The 18,828-nt window shown below is 47.1% G+C and overlaps 1 protein-coding gene across 1 annotated transcript in view; it reads right to left on the bottom strand.

Moving 5' to 3' along the window:
* Nucleotides 1-4,107: 4,107 nt before the first annotated feature.
* The window catches only part of Lgi2 (leucine rich repeat LGI family member 2), a 30,387-nt gene continuing 15,666 nt past the window's right edge, over nucleotides 4,108-18,828 (bottom strand). The window contains exons 7-8 of the mRNA XM_055623974.1: nucleotides 16,537-16,701; nucleotides 4,108-9,316 (exon numbers count right to left, since the gene is read on the bottom strand). Of these exons, the coding sequence (XP_055479949.1) occupies nucleotides 8,499-9,316; nucleotides 16,537-16,701 (983 nt within the window). The 3' untranslated portion in view covers nucleotides 4,108-8,498. The remainder of the gene's footprint in view (nucleotides 9,317-16,536; nucleotides 16,702-18,828) is intronic.

Here is an 18,828-nt window from a genome sequence, read left to right on the forward strand (position 1 = left end):
ACAAGGAGCTTGGGCTAGAACCTACATATTGGAGGTTTTTTGTTGCGTGCTATTTATAGTGACAGAAGATGCAAATGGCTGGCAGTCAACAGAGGGAGGAAAAGCCACCTCAGCAGTATGTGCTGCCGCCGTAAATGCAGATGGCGGGGCCGTGGGGAGCTGTGTTTTTAGTAAGTAGAGCAGATATTCCACTTGGCCAGAGATAAGAGTGACCAGAAAATTCTCACTCTCTATGTGAGAATTGACTACTGTAGTTTACTGCCATCGGGATGTTGCAATGTGAAAATCTGATAAGAGCAAATTGGCGAGAAGGGAGAGGCGGTGAGGAAGCTGTTGCCCACGGCTTTGCCTCTGCCGGGGCCCCAGCCTCATCACCTGTGCTGCAGACAAGTCCTTCCCCACCACCGGTTCTCCTTCCTTAACCTGCCTTGGAGAAAAAAGAGCTTTTCCAACAGGGTAAAAATAGATTCCCCGGTTGCCGGGCAGAGCTTGCAAATGGAATCAGGAGACAGGGAGCCGAGCTCCCAAGCTTCTCAATACCAGAATGTTGTCTTGTCCTTGGACGGGGACATCGCTGACAGCTGACCTTGGTTGAAAAGGTTGTTCTCCCTCTTGGTAGGATTCCCTCCCAGTGTCGGGAGTCCTGCCCTGAGGCTCCCGGCAACCTCCTTGAGATCTTGTTCTCTCTAGCTCCTACCCAGTGAGCTGAGTCACTTAGAAGCAGGAAACTGGGTTCAGTGACAGCTGCCTCAGTCTGGCCTCTCTGATCCTCCCGAGGAAAGTAAGTTTCCCCCGTGCTGCTCATTCTGTTACACATCAGCAAGCCCATGCCGAGGCTAACATTACAAGCCCCAGGATATGATCCTTATTACTGGAAAAGGTGCTGTTCAGGCGTTTCCCCTCCTCAGCAGACTACTGGAATGGCTTGCAGTAGCAGGCCTTCCTCAGAGAGACTGGTCAAGGAGATAAAAATACATTTTAATGCATTTTAAGACCTGTTCTCTTGAGAGGCAGAGGCTGGCAGATCACTGTGAGTTCAAGTCCAGCCTGATCTACATAGCAAGTTCCAGGCCATTTAGAGCTACATCATGAGACCCTGTCTCATATATACATACAGAGTCTCATGATAAACATTCACCTATTATTATAGATCTTTAACCATTGTATTACATTTTTACCCTAGAAGCAAGTCTCCAAGCCCAGCTCACATTCCAGAGTAAAACTTCAGGTCCCACCTCTTGATGGAGGCAGCCCGGAAGAATCTGGGGAAATGTTTAAAATCCCCACAAGCAGACTGGATAGAGGAGGAAAGCAAAGGCAAAGGGGTCTAACAGTTTACCTTTAGACCCCTGACAACAGCAGGAACCAGATACACGAGTGTTAGCTGGTGCAGGCATTCCCCCCTTTCATCTGCTGAGAGAAATGGATGTAGAGAAAGGAAAGGGGGTGGGGCATGGACAGGGTTCATGTGTGGACACTTTGAAGAGGATGGAAACATGAGAGAGTAATGGGCTTGGGATGCTGGGATTCAGAAGTGGCCTTCAGAAGGACTTCCTCTTCTGCTCTGTTGGGGACATGAGGAAAAGAAATCAAAACAGTTTGGTCTATCTTCATGGTCTGTGAGCTGTTTCATTAAGGGTTGCACTCTACTTAGTCATTCACTCTTATACTCTCTCCCTCCCTCTTCTCCCCCTCCCCTCCCCCTCTCCTCTTCTCTCTCACTGGCAGAACTAGGGCTCTCTGTGTAGACCAAGCTAGCTTCAAACTCACAGAAATCTGCCTGCCTCTGCAGGGATTAAAGGCGTGTGCCACAGTGTCCTGCCTCTGTCCCTTGAGACTTTTGCATTCTCAGCACACTCACAACACTGGTCACACAGTGGGAACTCAGAATTAGGCAGAAAGAATCCAATGAGCAAGAGAAATTGGAATTTCATGTGACTTAAGGTCCAAGGTGCTGGATAATATAAAGGAACTGGAAAACGATGCAAACTTGACATTTAAAAACAAATCTTATAGAACTGTGATATGTCCAGAATTCATGGAGGACTGAAGGGAAACAACCGTGGGAGCCTTGGCCAGGACAAGCAGGCCACTTTACCTGAAACCCCTCCTCTGTTTCATTTGTAACCCCTCCCCTGGTTTCATTGTAGCCTTTGGCTACAGTGCCCTCTCTGAGCCAAATGAGTTGGCTGGAATGACTATCTCTCACCCAACCTGGAACTGGAGACAGGGCTCTGAGCTCTGTGCTACCTCAAGGGGTTGGAGGACAGTGACAGTCTTGATGTGGTGAGCTAAACTTTCTCCTCCTGCCCTGGGGAAAACCCTGCTGTCCTTCCCTCCAGTCTGTTACAAGCCTCCTGGACCAGACACCAAGAGGTCTGTACAGGAGGTTGTGGAGTGCTCAGCTGGCCGTAGATGGCCACCGTTGCTAGGCTACGGCCTGAGGAAGCCTTTCGCCTTTGGCAGCCTCCCTGCCTGGTTTGCTGTCTGACTCCAGGCAGGACCAGAAGAAGTTCACACTTAAGGAGAAGCTGCCTGGAGCAGAGGCCAGGAGGTTGGGTTTGTGGGAGGTGTTCAGTATCACCTGTGCTACCAATTTGTTGTTTTTTAAAAAAGTCATTTGTGCCAATTAGACCTGGTTAGTAAAGAAGTGTCCTGTCTGGGAGGCAGGAACAAGCCAATTGCACAGCCAGGTGGTCAGTGAAGGTGACACATTACTTGGGGGTTCAATTCTTCCCAGTTTGGCTTCAATTAGCGCTCTGAGAAATGGAGAGAGGAAGTGTCCTCGCCTCTGTGGGGTGGGGTAGCAGAACCTTGAAGAGCTCTTGATATCCAAGACCAACCACACCAGGGTGTCGGGATCAGCCGCCACCTTAGTGAGCTTCAGGCTCGCAGGTTTGGAGATGTTTTTCTCCTTTCTGCACTTCACAAGCATAAAACAGTGATTTAATTGCAAAGTAAAAATGCAAAAGACCAGACCCTTCTCCCGTGTCTACTGGTCAAAAAGGTGTTTCCTGTGGCCTATGGTAACCTTTGCCCTAAGAAGCAGTTCTCTATGTGTACATGTTCTGTTGTTCCGGGTCTGAGCGAATGCCTGTTAGTGGTTGGGGCCTGATCTGATGATCTGGGCATCTAATCTAGAGATTAGACATTTTAGGGTGACTTCTCAGCCCCCATAAATTGTGTTCAAGGGATGAGAGCAGAATGTGTGTCCTACCTAAAACAATAGAACCAGGCCAAAGTGATGGGGTTTCTCTTCTGAGGCTCCAGAGGACCTAAAGAAACCCTCAGCTATGGGGTTGAAAAAGCCAAGATCCTGGGGGTGGGCTCTAGGTGCTGAAAGAGACCCCCAACCAATGACCAGCAAGGAGATGGGGACTCCCCCATCACAATCAAAAGAAAATACATTCTATAAGCAATGTGAACTGGTCCTCCAGGAGACTGCACACAGTCTTCAGGGATCTTGAGCAGAAGTGAGTGCCAGCTATGCCAAGCTGGGCTCCTGCCCCTGGGAATGGGTACAATTGTAGCAATAGAAAGCCGGTACTCTGTCATGCCTGGGCAGTCATCAGCTGTCTAATGACGGAACCCTCTATGACGGATAAAGTGTTCTACCCCTGGGAGACCTCGGCACATCAAATGCTCTGCACACAGTAGGTATTGCTTCATTTATGTGAATTAGGATGTTGGCCCTTCCTTTGTCCAGCTAAATCAATGGGTCTTAGGTTAAGAAACATGTGACAAGCATGTGCTGTAGACCTACTATGTGCTGGTTAGAACCTAGGCACTTGGAGAACCAAGGTCCCTCCCTCAAGGGGTTCAGAACTGCTAGGCTATCCACTGGGTCTCTGAGTCCACAGACAGGGTAAGTGTACACTGGAAAGTTCTTCAGTGAATACTTAGTGGCTTTTAAATGAATTCTTAGTTTCCAAATGAAAAAAACAAAGGGCCCCCATGGCATCCATCTTCCATTTAAACAACAAGGAAGCCACAGAGATATTTCCTTGCTCCTCAACTGCCTCAGCTCTCTGCAGCACCCTTCAGCTCTGTGACTTGAATGGACACATCCGTTTTTAAGCAGACCAGAGACCAGAGCTGTGTTGGGCATTTGCTACTTTTTATTCACAGGATTACAGAATATACAGAATTAAGAGGCATATCATGTATTGAATCTATTTTCCAAAAAGAGCTAAGTATATCTACAGCTTTAAAACACATCCATCATTGTCCGCCCCCTGTAAAACTTACTTTCATATACATATAAAGTATTATTTCACCTAAGTTGTACATTTAAAATACATAAAAACAGTACCAAATGGCATATTGGCCTATTTTATCACAGTTCTCATACATTCCTGATAGTCAAGGGCTTGGATAGGGAATGCATAGTTTCCCACTAGAAAAAGGTGGCTTCTGGCACAAGCAATGAGATGGGGTGAAGGAGCACAGTGCCTCAGCTGAGAGCCCAGGGCCCGATGATATCATTATTTGAATCAGCATCACAGTGGACGCTGTTCAATTGTTGGCATGCTGTTGATTTGCCTGGTCATTCTACCTTCTGCTAAGGCAACAGAAAATTATGATTACTCTTGTCTTTCGAGCTTATTCCTACTCCGTAGCCACTGCTCCGCATTTCTCCCCATTTCCATGCTGGCCCAGATATGAACCACCTTGTCCACTGCACCTGCTGCTAGACCGCTGATTCTGCTCTAGCGCACCGTGGAACAAAACCCTCGGCACTGCCTAATGAAATAACCTTCCAAGCTTTCAGACGAGGAGTGAGTCTTTCTGCGGAAGCACGGGGAAGCTGGCTAGAGGCTTCCTTTAGGAGGCATGCAAAAGTAGGCTCTCCCATATAACTTTGTCTGGCTCCGATGGAGCTCCCCCAGCCAGAGAAATTTCCATCACGAACACTCCTGGCAGCTCAACTTGCAGCATCTCACACTGATTTCCTTCCTAAAAACATGCAGCCTCATTCCATGGGAAGAGGAATACAGCACTCGTTTTCTGTGAGCTCCCAGAAGGCCGAAGAGGGCCCCAGAGCAATTCATCATTGCTCTTGCGTTTGGGTTTTTAATTTCTCTCTCCCAGAACTCATCTTATCCGGTGGACATTGCGACAATAATCAGATGTGTCCAGCCTTGGCTTTCCTCCCATGGCTATGTTGGAGGAGCTACAGCCATGCCTGTTAGAAAGCCTCTCTAGACAACTGAAGCTATCAACATTTCTGCAAGGCTTTCGCAAGCCCAGCTAGGCATGTCACACAGTTCTAGGGTGCTTGTTAATTGCTCAAGGGCACTGATGATTGAATGGTGTCTGTTGGGTATGACTCTCCTCTTGGCTCTTCATTCTGCTTGTACTTTTACTTAATCTATATGAATTGCTGTTTTCACTGTCATGGTAACATAACAGAGTCTGTCTTTGGGTGAGCACAGCAGAGCATTAGAGAGAAAATGCAGCACCTGCTGTCCAAGGGAAAGTTCTAGCCTTGCCATACACTTCGGTTCTGTGCCTATTTCTTTCTCTATGAGATTAGAACACCTGCCCTCTGTAAACCAGAGAGCTACACATGACAAACAAGGGGAACACAGCGCACAGGCAGGAATAAAAGCTTCCAGGATGTGAGCCGATCGCATCCATGGCCCAAGAACAAAGTGCTTCTTGGCCCTAGGGTTTATTTTTAGTGTTTATAGAGTTCTACTACAAATCCTACAGAGTCTGAGGACTAACCCTTGCTTTCAGGTTATGGCCTTAAAGCCACATGGCTGATTGGAGGAATCAGCTTAGGACCCAGCTGCTGAGATGGACAAAGGACAAGCTGAGATAATAGTGGATGTGTGTTGGGGAAAAAGGGAGAGAGGGAGAAAAAAGGGAGGGAGGGAGGGAGGGAGAGAAGGAACAGAAGGAACATAGCTGGACAATCCTATGTATTTCTCTGCCTTGGGCTTTTATCATGATTGTGTGGGTGGGTTTTGTTATTTTACATTATTACTGGGAGAAAGCATTTTGCAGAAATTGCTTAAAACGTCAGGGATTCTTGGGAGAGAGCAGTAAGATTAATGAAGCAAAACTCCCCACCTGATGCCAAGAACATCTATGCTCCTTCACTAATCTGGCCAGAACAAATACCTCCTCCCATAGCACAGAACTCAGAAGACTGCACACTCCAGTCTTGTGTAAGCGTGTTTTAGAAGGAAAAGACAGCTTGACCACAGCAGAGAGAAATGGTAGTCCTCTTGTACCCCAGTCCCGCCACCTACTCGGAGTATTGTTTTGCTCCTCAAATGCTTCATCTGGGTGTAACAACCCCCTCCCTCCATATCCCAAGGTCAGAACCTGTATATCTTGCCTTTCCAAACTCTAAGCAATGACCATGGAGAGTCCCTGACTTCAGTCTGTGGGGGAACATAGAGCAGCTGGTGCAAGGCTCCTTGGAGGTGGCACTCTGAGAGATGTTCCTATGGGTTCCTCTACAAGCAGCAGGAAGCAAGAGTGTCATTTCTCCCCGACACCAGTGCTACCAGCCTGCCTGGGGGACCCATGCATGAGGGAGGATGGCTCACCAATTCTTCGGGGGAAGGAATAGCAGAAACATCAGCCATCAACGTGTAGAGCTGGGAACTCGTGGTCCATTCAAATGAACCAAGAAAACAAAAGAATGCAAAGAAAGGGTAACTTATGCTTAGAAAATTAAAACAGACCACTCTATTTGCTTGGCATTTAGCACCAAAGTTTTAAGCAGCCACACCACAGACTATATGAGTGACAGAGTTCATTAAAGTCCTTGGTCCCCTAGGCTGGAAGCATCAGCCAGGAGTGCACAGTGTGGCACGTTGATCATTCCCTGCTGCTTACAGCCAGGAAACAACAGACCGGCATTCATGCTTTTGACAGTCCCTCTACCTACACAGTGTGGTGAGGACCCTTAAAACTCCACACTGCACTGAAATGGGACACCCTGCAAAGCGTTCCCCTAAAGCAGCTGCTTCCTCTTCTCAAAGAGGGCCAGAATATCCACTGTGGAGCCATCTACAAAATCAGACCCCAAGAGTTTCCCTGCTGGCCCCACTAGAGTCCTATTTTGAAATAGGCTACCTGGTCCCACGCACAGAGCTGATCTGTGAGATTAAGTCCAGCTGGCTCCAGCCGGCCTCTCCCAATGCACCACAGGCTGCCTCACCACTGGCACACAGCCATGCTACCTCTCGGTAGAGTGCTGGAAGAGGAAGCCATGTCCCCGTCGACAGCACCCAAGCTGTGATTTTGACTTTTGTATGTGCAGAAACTTCAGCACGGCTCCATGAGTCAGCCACTGCAATACCTACAACTCAATAAAGGACTGTTTCAGGAGGAAGGGAGGCAGGTGGGCAGGTAGACAGGCTCCTATTCAATCAATGACTTGAAATATTAAGTTGTCTGGAGGGCAAAGACATGCATCCATCAAAGGACCCCCTCTGGGCCTCAAAGCACATGGAGATCTGAGTAAGGTCCCCTCTGACTCCGTAAATCTCACTTCAAAAGCCCTACTCAACGCGCAGGAGGTAGGGACACCTGTTCGATCCCTCTAAGGGACAGATGAAAAGCACCATTCAGCCTTTGGCCCGTCTGCCAGTTACCCACAAACTAAAAGGATGGGTTCACAGACACGAGTGAGGAACAGAGAACATCAAACACTCATGATTGCTCAGCCACCTCAGAGGTCACCTTTAAATCACAAAAGGGGTGGGGTAGGGAAACCCCTTTATCTTGGGCCCACTGCCCTTGCTGGCCTAGACTTGTGTCACCAGAATATTTTCTCTGTGGCAGAGGAAGCAATGTCAAACGTTAAACTGTGAATACACTTTTGAGGAAGATCAGTCCACATGAGGGCAGAGCCAAGGTCCCAAGGAAGATTCTGGAAGACTGGCCATGACTCTCAGGAAACTAGAATGGCTCAAAATAGCACTGTGGAGTGTTCTAAGATTTTTCAAATGGATGATCAGCAAATCTTTTCAGCTCACTTTGGCTTTAAGAGTTCTTAGCTGAAAGACTGCTAAGATGGGACGAGAAAGGCGCAGGGGAGGGAAGTGGTGATTAGCAGGGTAGGGGCTTTCTGTCTTTATTTCTTAATCTCACTAAAAGGGCTGGCCCATCTTGCTCCATCTTATCCTTCCTTATTGAAAATAAAGTAGAAGTACATTGCTTTCTAGATGGTAGAGATGTTGCATTCTTTTCTCAGAAATTACAGGCTTTAAGATGTCATTTTTAAATAGCAGCATGGGCCTGTCATGCAATCAGCCGAAAAAAAAAAAAAAATAGAAATGCAATCCCTGGTTAAAATGTGAATCCTAAAAGTTTGAAAATGTCTAACTATTTCCCCTGTGCATTGTGAATTTTAATTTCAGAGCTCTGTGCCTGGCTTATTTTTATGAATTTTTTTTTAATTTTATTTCTTCTTGGTCCTCTCTCTCTTCTGAGAGCTAACACTACACATCTTTGAAATCCCCCCAATCACACCTTCACAAACTTAAATCAACAATGATATGTTCAAAAATCTTTGTCTTCCCTTTGAAACTGGATGCAAAAAAGAAATCTCTCCTGTCGGTGGAGACCGCAGTGAAGGACCGGGGAGCCTGCACATAGATTTCTTTAAACTTTTTAAACTGCTGTTTCTCTTTATCCCACTGGTATATCTGTGAGAATGTGTAGTCGCTCCCCAGGGCCAGGTAGTGGTTATCTTTGAAGGAGAAGGGCTGCAAGGTCATGGCCCCCCGGGATGGAAGAGCCTGGACCTCCACAAACTGCTTACTGTTCCAGCGCATGACCCGTGAGTCCCCGATGAAGCGGGTGAGGGAGAGGTAGAGGGCGTTCTGCATTCGGAAGCTCTTCACAGCCAGCACATCCTCCATGTTGGGGATGTCACCGTGGGGGACGAACTTCTTCGAGCTCTTGTTCCACTGCAGGATGATGGGGACCTGAGAGCGGCTAGACAGGATGAGGTGCGACTTCCCGTCAATGTCAACAAACTCTGCATCCGTGTCCCTGAACCACTCGTGCAGAGACTGGTATGAGTAGAACCCTTTGCTGTTCCACTTGTAAACCGTGGACAGCCCCGCTTTTGAACTGTCAGCAATGATGAAGAATGTCTCGTCGTCGATCTCAAACAGCTCGATGTCATTAGGCTTGGAAATCCGAGACACTTCTATGTCTTGGAATTTGACGAACTTGGTCCAGCTCTCGTCATATCTGTAAATGTGAGAGCCGCCGAAGAGCTGCGCCACCACCACAAAGACCTGGTCATCGATGAGAATGGCCTTGCAGCCCACGATGGACTGGCCTGTGGCCAAGGGAAAGAGATGGCATTAGTGTGGCTGCAGGAACGTGCTGAACCTCCCTCCAGGCCCTGGGCTAGGTGCTGACCCAAAGGTGCTGTGGTATTGTGGAGATAGCACAGCGGTTTCTTGCAAACTTAAACCTAGGCTAGCCAGATGACAGTTCTACTTATTGATACAAACCAGAAGAGCACAAAGCAGGGCCTGGGTGACACACCTGGATACTGAGAGAACAAATGTTCTTGTATTCCCCAAAATCGTACATGGAAACGTGACCTTTTTAGGCTTGAAACAAATATTAGAGCTGAAAGAGTGAGGGTGGTGTCTTAGATAGGGTTTCTATTATTATTCTATTCTATGACCAAAAGCAACTTGTAAAGGACAAAGGCTTTGTTCCATTTCACAGTCCATCACTGAGAGAAATCATGCCAGAAACAGACCTGGAACCTGAAGGCAGGAACTGGAACAGAAATCACGGAGGAGGAAAGCTGATTGGCTTGATCCTTCTGGTTTGCTCAACCTGATTTTTCATACCATCCAGGACCACCTACCCAGGGGCGACACCACCCACAGTGAGCTGGGGCCTCCCATTTCAATCATCAATCAAGAAAATGCTGGACAGATGCACAGACTTGCCTCAGGACAATCTTAGGGATGCATTTTTCTCAATTAAGATTCCCTCTTCCCAGATATGTTTAGGTTTGTGTCAAGTTGACAAAACCCAACCTGGACAGTCATTGGGAACCCTGGGGAAGATAAAGGAGAAGGTTTGCAGACGGTATCTGAGACAGCCAAGCAGACCATGTAAGAGGAGAGCCAGGGCTCTAGGAAAACCAACAAAGCCGGCGTTGGGCGGATCCCACAGATCCCTCTCTGGAGAGAGGACTGGCTGGTTTTATGTCAACTTGGCCTCTGTACCAGCTCCTGTTCCCTGCCCTGCTTGAGTTCCTTTTCTTGACTTCCTTTGATGATGAACTGTGATGTGGGAAGAATAAGGTGAATAAACCCTTTTCTCCCCAAGTTGCTTTTGGTCATGGTGTTTCATTATAGCAAGAGAAACACTAACTAAGAGCCTCACTAAGGGAGCATGCACCATTGCCCTTTCTCCTAGTAAACCTGCCAACTGTATTCTTGCAGCACCAACATTTAATAATAACAGACTGAATTGTGAATAAAAATTATTCCAAAAAAAAAAATCCTCAGCTATTCTGGAAAAGGGAGCACCCCAAGGATGAATAACTGGCGAAGTGGGAGGTCAAGGATTGGATGTAGAGGTGGCTGGTTGCCATTGCTGCTTGGTTGGGTCTGGCCTCCATTCTAGAGGGTGTACTTTACTTTCATGTACCCTCCTGTTCAAAATAAACAGACTGCTTGTTCTAGCAGTGCCCACGGGGAGATCTGCAGGAGCCTAGGAATCCAGATTTATGCGATGGCTGGGGCAGGAGGAAATTCAGGAGCAGGAGTTTCTCCATCTCTAACAACCTTGAGGGAATGGTGCCAGGAAGCAGGGGTTCAGAGAGGTAACTAGGTCACCAGGTAATTCTCATGGTTAGAATTACCCTTACAAAAGAAACCTCAGGGATCTTCCTCTGCCCTTTCTGCCCTTTTGTCCTAAGGAAGCTGGGGTGGGGTAGGGATGGGGTAGGGTGCGATTGGACCAAGGGACTATGGAAATAGCTCTGGGTTTGAGTCAAATCCCCAGGTCCTAGAGTCCCAGTGCTTCTCTGGCAAGATGGGGGCTGGAGACAGAAGAAACGTTCCAGCTAGCTAGCTTGGTGCAGACAAACAACAAAAGAGAAATCTATCTCAAACAAGGCGGAAGGTGAGGACTTGACCCCCACACATGCAATGCAGCCCTTATGTGCTTCACTCACACACATAAGCACTCATGTACCACACACACACACACACACACACACACGTGTACAGCCACAATACCAGATATTAAATCTGCTGATATCTTGATCTTGAGAAAGAAATGTCTGTTGCTTATAAGCACTAACTGTCCCGAGACAGTCATATTGAAAGCATCATTACACACAGCAGCTGAAAGGTGGATGCCATCTACGCTTCCGCAGACAGATGAAGGGATAAACCAGCTGTGGTCCACGGACACCAGAAATAGTATTCAGCCTCCAAAAGGAAGGAAAGCCTAATGCATGGTGCAACATGGGTTGGCCTCGAGGACATCAGGCTAAGTGAAGCCAGGCCATGAAAGGACAAAGCTGTCAGTCCACCCACAGGAGGAATCACAGGCATAAAGACTGGACATAAAGAGCTGGGGAGAGGGAGGAGCTAACGTGACATGAAGACTGATTGCACACAATACGAGTGTACCTGATACCACAGCACAGTACACAAGAAGCCGTAGGGACTTTCAAGTTTTGCACTTGTGTCTCCACGATGGGGTCGTCAGGGCCTCGGAACCTCAAAGAGTGTGTAAGACTGTTCAGAGAAGAACTCTCAGTGCATGGTGTGGGCACACAGGAGAGTCAGTGCAGGATAAGTGAAGTCACTGCCTGGACAATCGAAAGACATCCTCTCCCCCCCTTAAAGCCTGCCCACAGTTCAGAAATGCCTGCGGAATTTACAGTGGCCTGAGTCCCTGTTCAGGCTTCACGGGGACCCTAACCCCTCAGCTCTTGGCCAACACTGGCATTCTCTCTGTGCTGGGCTCCTGTCCCCCACTGAGGAAGGCCACCTATCAAGAGAGAAGAGCAGTCAAAGATGACTGTCCCTCCCTCAAGATCATTACAAGTTTTGTCTTTCTTTTAATTTTCTTGGAAATTTGACCAAAGTGAAATCTGTCTGTAAATTACAAGGCTAACGACCCAATTTCTGCTCTGAAGATTATCTTTGGGGCTAATCAGTGGCTTTCAAATAGGTACTTATTGTTCTCTGTCATTGCGCTGAACTTCCTGGAACCTGATCCCTTGCCCTTGTTTAAAACAAACTCTTCCACATTGTTTTTCTGAGTGCAAAAGTGTTGCTCACCAAAGCAGAATCTGAAAAGAACAACAGGTCAATCTTAGAATGTGGGTTCTCGTGCTGAGTACTTTTAGCTATCTGCTCACTCTTTCCAATCACCACTGCAGACAGGCACAGTCTTACCATGACGCTCATTTTTACAGTGAGACACAGAAGGGTTAAACATTCCATTGAAACTCACACAGCCAGTATGTGGTAGTGCCTGGGTTTTAAATCTAGATCATATCTGCTCCATCACCAAAGTACCAAACACACACACACACACACACACAAATTAAAATCTGCTTATGGTGCAATCAAAAGAAATCTTAATATTTTGATATATTTCTTTCATCCTTAATCCATGTATCAATATCTATACATATAGCTATTTCAAATATGCTTCTTTAAAAACATTGGGGTGTATGCTATATACATGCTTTTAAAACCTTTATATGTATGCACATGTGTATCTGTGTGTGTCCATATGTACATGTATATTCAGAGACCAGGAGAAGCCTAGGCATCATTTCTCATGAAAGCCCTAGGTGTCCACTTCAGTGCTGACATCATAAGCACGAGGCATCACATCCCCATTTTCCCTCCTTTCATTTTTGTTCTTGTTTTTTGAGACAGTTCTGGCTGTCCCGAAACTTGTTCTGTAGACCAGGCTGGCCTCGAACTCACAGAGACCCACCTGCCTCTGCTTCCCAAGTGTTGGGCCATCTTGGTTTTGTTGTTGTTGTTTGTTTGTTTTTAATGTGGGTTCTGAGGCTCAGGTTCTCATCCTTGCCAGTAACACTCTGCTGACTGAGCTGTCTCCCAGCCTTAGAAACTACTGTTTTCACTGAACCTCTATGCTGTCAGCCATCTACTGAATTTTTGTAATCACTATATATCGGCGCTAGAGAGACGGCTCAGAGTTTAAGAGCATTTGGTGTTTTTCCAGAGGACCCGGGTTTGGTTCCAAGCACCCACATTGCAGTCAACTGTAACTCCAGGTCCAGGGATCCTAGGCCACCTTCTGGGCCCTGTGGTCATCAGGAATGCAAGTGGTACACATACGTACAGGGAGACAAAACGTTCATAAAAATAAAGTTTGATAAAACTAAAAAGGAAAAAAAAAACAATATATAATATTGCATGAATGCACCAAATACTATTTAACTAGTCTTATACTGTTGGACAAAGCAGTTCTTTCTAGCTTTTCATTATTGAAAAATGGCATGTTTCCTTTCACATGTCGTTAAATAAACATGCTTTGAAACCATCTGGCAGTGTTCTCAACTACAGGAATCTGCTAGGACAAATGTTGGACATCTTTTTTAAGGCTTTAGGGCATGAACTGCCAAAATAGTCAGCAATTTCTAATTCAAGCTTTCTTTCCTCCTGGCTAGCTACAGAGGTCTCTATGTCTGGGGGTTGAGGAGGGTGTGGCTTAGACCTCTGTCTGTCCCAGAAAAGAACCTCAATCCCACTGTTCAGGTGACTAGCCTATGAATGCTATCAGCATCAACAGAGTCTGTCTGTCTGTCTTGTTTGTCTGTCTGTTTGTCTCACTGTCTTCCTGTTAGTGTAAGAGCAAATATTACAGGTCAGGACATGCAGAACAATATAAAAAATAATAATAAAAAAAGGAAAAAAGCTGAAGAGCAACAAAAAGGAGAACAAAACTTGGTTCTTGGTTCAAGAACAAGGAAGGCTCTTGATGTGAACAAGACCATTGGGTTTCTTACTGGAGACAGAGGATCACCCTACAAGGGCCCCAGGAGAGAGAGTGGGTGCCTCTCTGATTCCCCAGAGACCCCATCTAATAAGCACATAATGAGAACACACTGACAGCTCCTACTGACTCTGGAGTTACCTATGACAAAGCAAGATGATGAATAAGGAAGGATCAGCCAAGGAGGAGAACCATCCATACTCCCTTCCTCCCTTTTGCTCAAGGCCAGTGGCTCCACATGTGCGTTTGTTTGATCTTCCAGGCCAGAAGGCTTTCTTTAATAACCAAGCTAAACTCCAGCTACCAAGGACAGACATACATCGTTCAGACATTGCCTGAACAGTTCGCTGTCAGGCAATCTCTGCCAGTTCCAGGGTCTTAGAAATCTTAACTGAAGTCAGAAAGGCGGGGTCTCTTGTGGGAGAAGGAAAGCTGGCTCCATTTCATCCCCAGTAGGTCAGGCTACCATTGTCTTCAGGCTCTGCCAATTACACACGATGCCCACAACATCTTTACCAGACTGCCAACTCGAATACTACACTAACCCCATTTCATAGATGAAGGAAGCTTATGAACGTTAATGAACTTGCCCAAATACTATGTCCCCAATAGCTAGAACGCAGCTGGCTCAGGGGAGGTGCCCAATGAATAAATGCATGAAGAATGATTTACTGTTGCCACCAATGCTGGAGTTAAAGAAAAAAGCCAAGAAAACAGAATCTCTGGGCGAAAGGGCTGGGTCAATCACCTTGGCTAAGGACCACCTCTCGAGAGGCAGGCTCACCCCGAGCCATTCTAAAGAGTTAGATGGGCTCATTAGTCCTTTAATGAGATTTTTCCTTCCCAGAATCCTCACCCTTAGCGCAGAAGCTTACAGACCCAGTCCACGGCCGAGTAGGCTCATAAGTCTGCCTGATTTTCAGAATTATAGGTGTCTATAATTCAGACACCTTTTCTTTTTCTTTTCTAAGCCTGCTTTCCTTAACACTTTGGGCTTTCTCCTGCTTTCCTACTCTCTCTCTAAAGCTTCCCTCCCCACCATGTGCTCTCTGTTCACCTGTCTCCAACTCTGCACCAGATGAAATGGCACCTTTTCTCTTCTCCTTCACTTACCCCTTTCACAGCTGCTGAGATTTACCACTGTGTTCCTTGTACTTCCCCTTTTAATACTAATAAAATTGTCCTTGTGCTCAAAGTTGAGGTCATTCTTAAGACCCTTTACTAATGAGACTGAGAATCCTAAAAGGAACCTGTTTCCCCTGTATTGCCAGCTGCAGTGAGTGGCAAGGGCAGATAGACAGCAGTACTGCTCCTTTCTGTCTTCATCAACCTGGGATGGGGACACACATAGGGAAAGGTTCTGTCCCTTAATGAATAGAGTAGGTCACTTGTAAAGTTGTGCTCACTGCTCTGGCACACAGGCAGAAGCCAGCCCACACATCGTCCGCCAAGCCCTGAGCCCCAAACCATGGCACAAACTCCCCCAGGATCTTTGGTTCTTCTTACATCCTCTCCCTCCCCCGCCATGGATCAGGTTCAGGGTCCTCCACGCAGACCTATGTTGAGTCTGCGCTTCCTGGTCCTGCTCCCTGGACAGTATGCTCCACACTAGAAGGTCAGGAGGCAGCAGCAACTAGCTCATCTGAGTCGGCATCTCCTGGGCATCAGGATTCACGATTAGACTCATTAGTGGCTCATTCCCCAGGGGTGAAATGCCACTGTTTCTGCTGACCTTCTCCCCTGTATTTGCTGTGTAGCCACTTGTGCCTGAGAAACTCCTAGGATCTTCCCAGCCCAGAATTTCTACCATGATGGACTCCAAAGAAAACAATTCAATGCCTCCTGGAGCCCGGGCAGGAAATCTCTGGAAGGACCACTGGTCAGGCTTCCAGAGCGCTGTCTCTACCACCAATATCAGTTACACTAAAAAAGCTGAGAAGATTGGAAGATTGTCTTGATCCTAATTTTATCCATTTACTTAAAGAGAAAGCAGATAGTTCATTTTCAGTACCTTTAAAAACTTTGAGAATTCACATCAGCACCAAAAGAAGCGAAAGGCCTAAATTTATGATCAGTCTACTATGCTTTAACTAAGTGTGTGCATCAAGACCCAGCAAAGGAGCATGGGAGCAAGCAACAGGAGAACGGGTGTTTGTGTGTGTGTGTGTGTGTGTGTGTGTGTGTGTGTGTGTGTGTGTACGTTAGTTAGTAATCAGCTTAACAAAAACAAAGCCATGACTTAACTCTATGGCAAACAGGCTGCCTTAACTATACAGTCATGGGATTCCCATGGGACATCTTACCACTAAAGGAAGAAGCTTTTCACCTTTCTCATGAAGTCCCCATCTCCTCTTTTCCAAAGGGATTACCACCAATGAGAGATTACCACCTCTGTTATCAGTTCTGTTATCACCGATCTCAGAAACCTTCTAGGGACCATTCCTGTGGGCTGGGATGTGGTCCTCTCCTCCCCTCAAGCTCAGGCGTCAGTCCTTCCCTTGATTCTGACAGGAGACGGTTCTTCCCACAACGCACCTGTGATGTTGTCGTAACTCCGGAAATTCATTTCTATGTGGTCCCATTCCAGCACCATGCAGTTCTCCATGCTGGGCTGAGCGATGGCCACGTACACATCGTTTTTGGAGTTGAATGTGTCTACCGACACTGACTGGTACGGCAGAGTCTGATGAACGACGAAATCTGAGAGTGGGTGTTGAAAGACAAGTATTAGTTCATAAAATCCCAGTGAGAATTCCACCGCCGCTCTCTCTGCTTTGCGTCATCCGTGCAGGGACCTGGGGACGAACAGGCAACTAACTCCGCACTGCCCGGTGGAACGTTTTGCTCTGCAGATTCTGAAAAATGGGACTGTCAGGTCAGTGCAGTTTTTGATACTGCTTCCTGGAGACACTGTCGCAAGTCGCCAACAAGATTCTCAGCTGTCTGATGGAATCTGGGAGACCTGGTTTTCAGAAAGCCAGGGCAGAAAGGAGGTTGCCAGAAATTCAGGAAGCTGGCACGCAAATTGTTCCGCGACAGGGGATGTTACACGTGAGTAAGTTCTGAGAATGCTACGAATGCTACCCTTCCCGCTCTCTCTCTCAGAGCAGCCCCTGCGTGGAAAGAAGCTGGCTGAATAGGCTTGATGACATTCTTCTCAAACTCAGCCAACACAGGGATCCTGTTACACCCAGTTCTGTTCACCCCCTATTGGGGAACAGCACCCCTGCAGGCCACCGTGAGTACTACACTCCAAACAGAGCATGCATTAAGTACATACTTTCTGCAGGGGTCTCAGAGGTTTACGAAGGACCCCTGGGAAATTGGACGAAACTTAAATGAGCTCTCTGGACACTGGCCTTGGTGTCCTGTGCCTAGGGTCTGGGCATCATGACATAGCAGCAAACAGGCAAAGAACACTGCAGGAACACGTGGTGCTAGCATAATGACATGGGCCCTCCTCTTCTGTCTCCTGGGGACTGAGTGTTCCTCACACACCGAGCCCATAAGTGACAACCAACTCTCTGTGAAAGTTCGGTATGGCACAGAATTGCCAAGGGACAGAGGGGGCATGCCCACAAAGCTAGCATAGCCTGTACGTGTTAGCAATCTATATAGAAAAAGAAATTCTTTAAAACACACACAGAGAGAAAGGGGGAGCAGAATGGGGGAGGAAGAAAGGAAGGAAGGAAAAGAGGAAGGGAAGGAAGGAGGGAGGGAAAGAGAGAGAGAGAGCGCACTCAGGATGTGTGGAGCATGCCTCTAACTCCATTCCTCAGGAGACAGAGACAGGTAGATTTCTGTGAGTCCAAGGTCAGCCTGGTCTGTATAGCAAGCTCTAGCCCAGCTAGGGCTACACATTGAAACCCTGTCTCAAAAACGAACAAACAAAAACTCACAACAAAGGGTTATAAAACAGACTAAGCAGTTCTTCTGGCCAGAAATGCTCCAACATGTACAGCCCCTCTGTTACACATCCAGGAGGAGACTGTTCTGTCCTTATTCAAATTCAAATTCAAATTCATGTCACCAGCAAGGCCATCTCTGACCAGCCCCCACAACACTAGCTGGACTCATCTCTGGTCAATGATGTTTAAGTTTTAATCACACGACTTCAAACAATAATGTGTCTAATTTGCAGTCACACGTGAGCCATGCAGCAAGGGAGCCCATTCAACGGAAGAGGCAGGCAAGGCAACAGCAGCTGGGCAAGCACTGAGGTGGCAAATACGAGGCAGAGGTGAGAAGGTATCGGCAGGTGGCATGAAAAGGTCAGGAGGCAAACGGCCTGAAGCTACTTTCTGCTATTATTAAGACCTGCCCTTAAGACCCAGGGCTGATCCCTTCCAGGTCTCAGGTCGTTTGTCATAAGATGAGAGAAGGAGGCTTCCCCCTCTCAGCTACATGGTGGAGATCAGATCTTGGAGAGTGGTGACAATGCCTACATCAGAGCTCAGCATGCTGAGTATAAACAGATTCACACACAGGCTAATCCGCAGGCTGCATCCACATCCTGACCATCTTTGTGAGGTGGGGGTGTCTATTTTAATAAGATGCTTGCTGAGCTGATTCTTGATGCTGTTACTGGGTGATCTTGGGGAAATGGCATGACCTCTCTTTGCCTTCCTAAGCGTGTACGTACATCTGTAAACATACTGCTTAGTCTAACAGGAAAGGAAGGTCCACAGTCTTCACTTTAAGAGGTGCCCTTCCCTTATCTGTGGTACACAATAAGTACTTAATATACTTTTTTTTTTAATTTAATTGATGGGCATAGCCCTAACCTGGGTCTGTTGTGGCGCCTGTGGGAGAAAGACAGTAAGGCTG

This window comes from Psammomys obesus, unplaced genomic scaffold (assembly GCF_907164565.1).
Source record: "Psammomys obesus unplaced genomic scaffold, mPsaObe1.curated_primary_1811, whole genome shotgun sequence".
Classification (NCBI taxonomy): domain Eukaryota; kingdom Metazoa; phylum Chordata; class Mammalia; order Rodentia; family Muridae; genus Psammomys; species Psammomys obesus.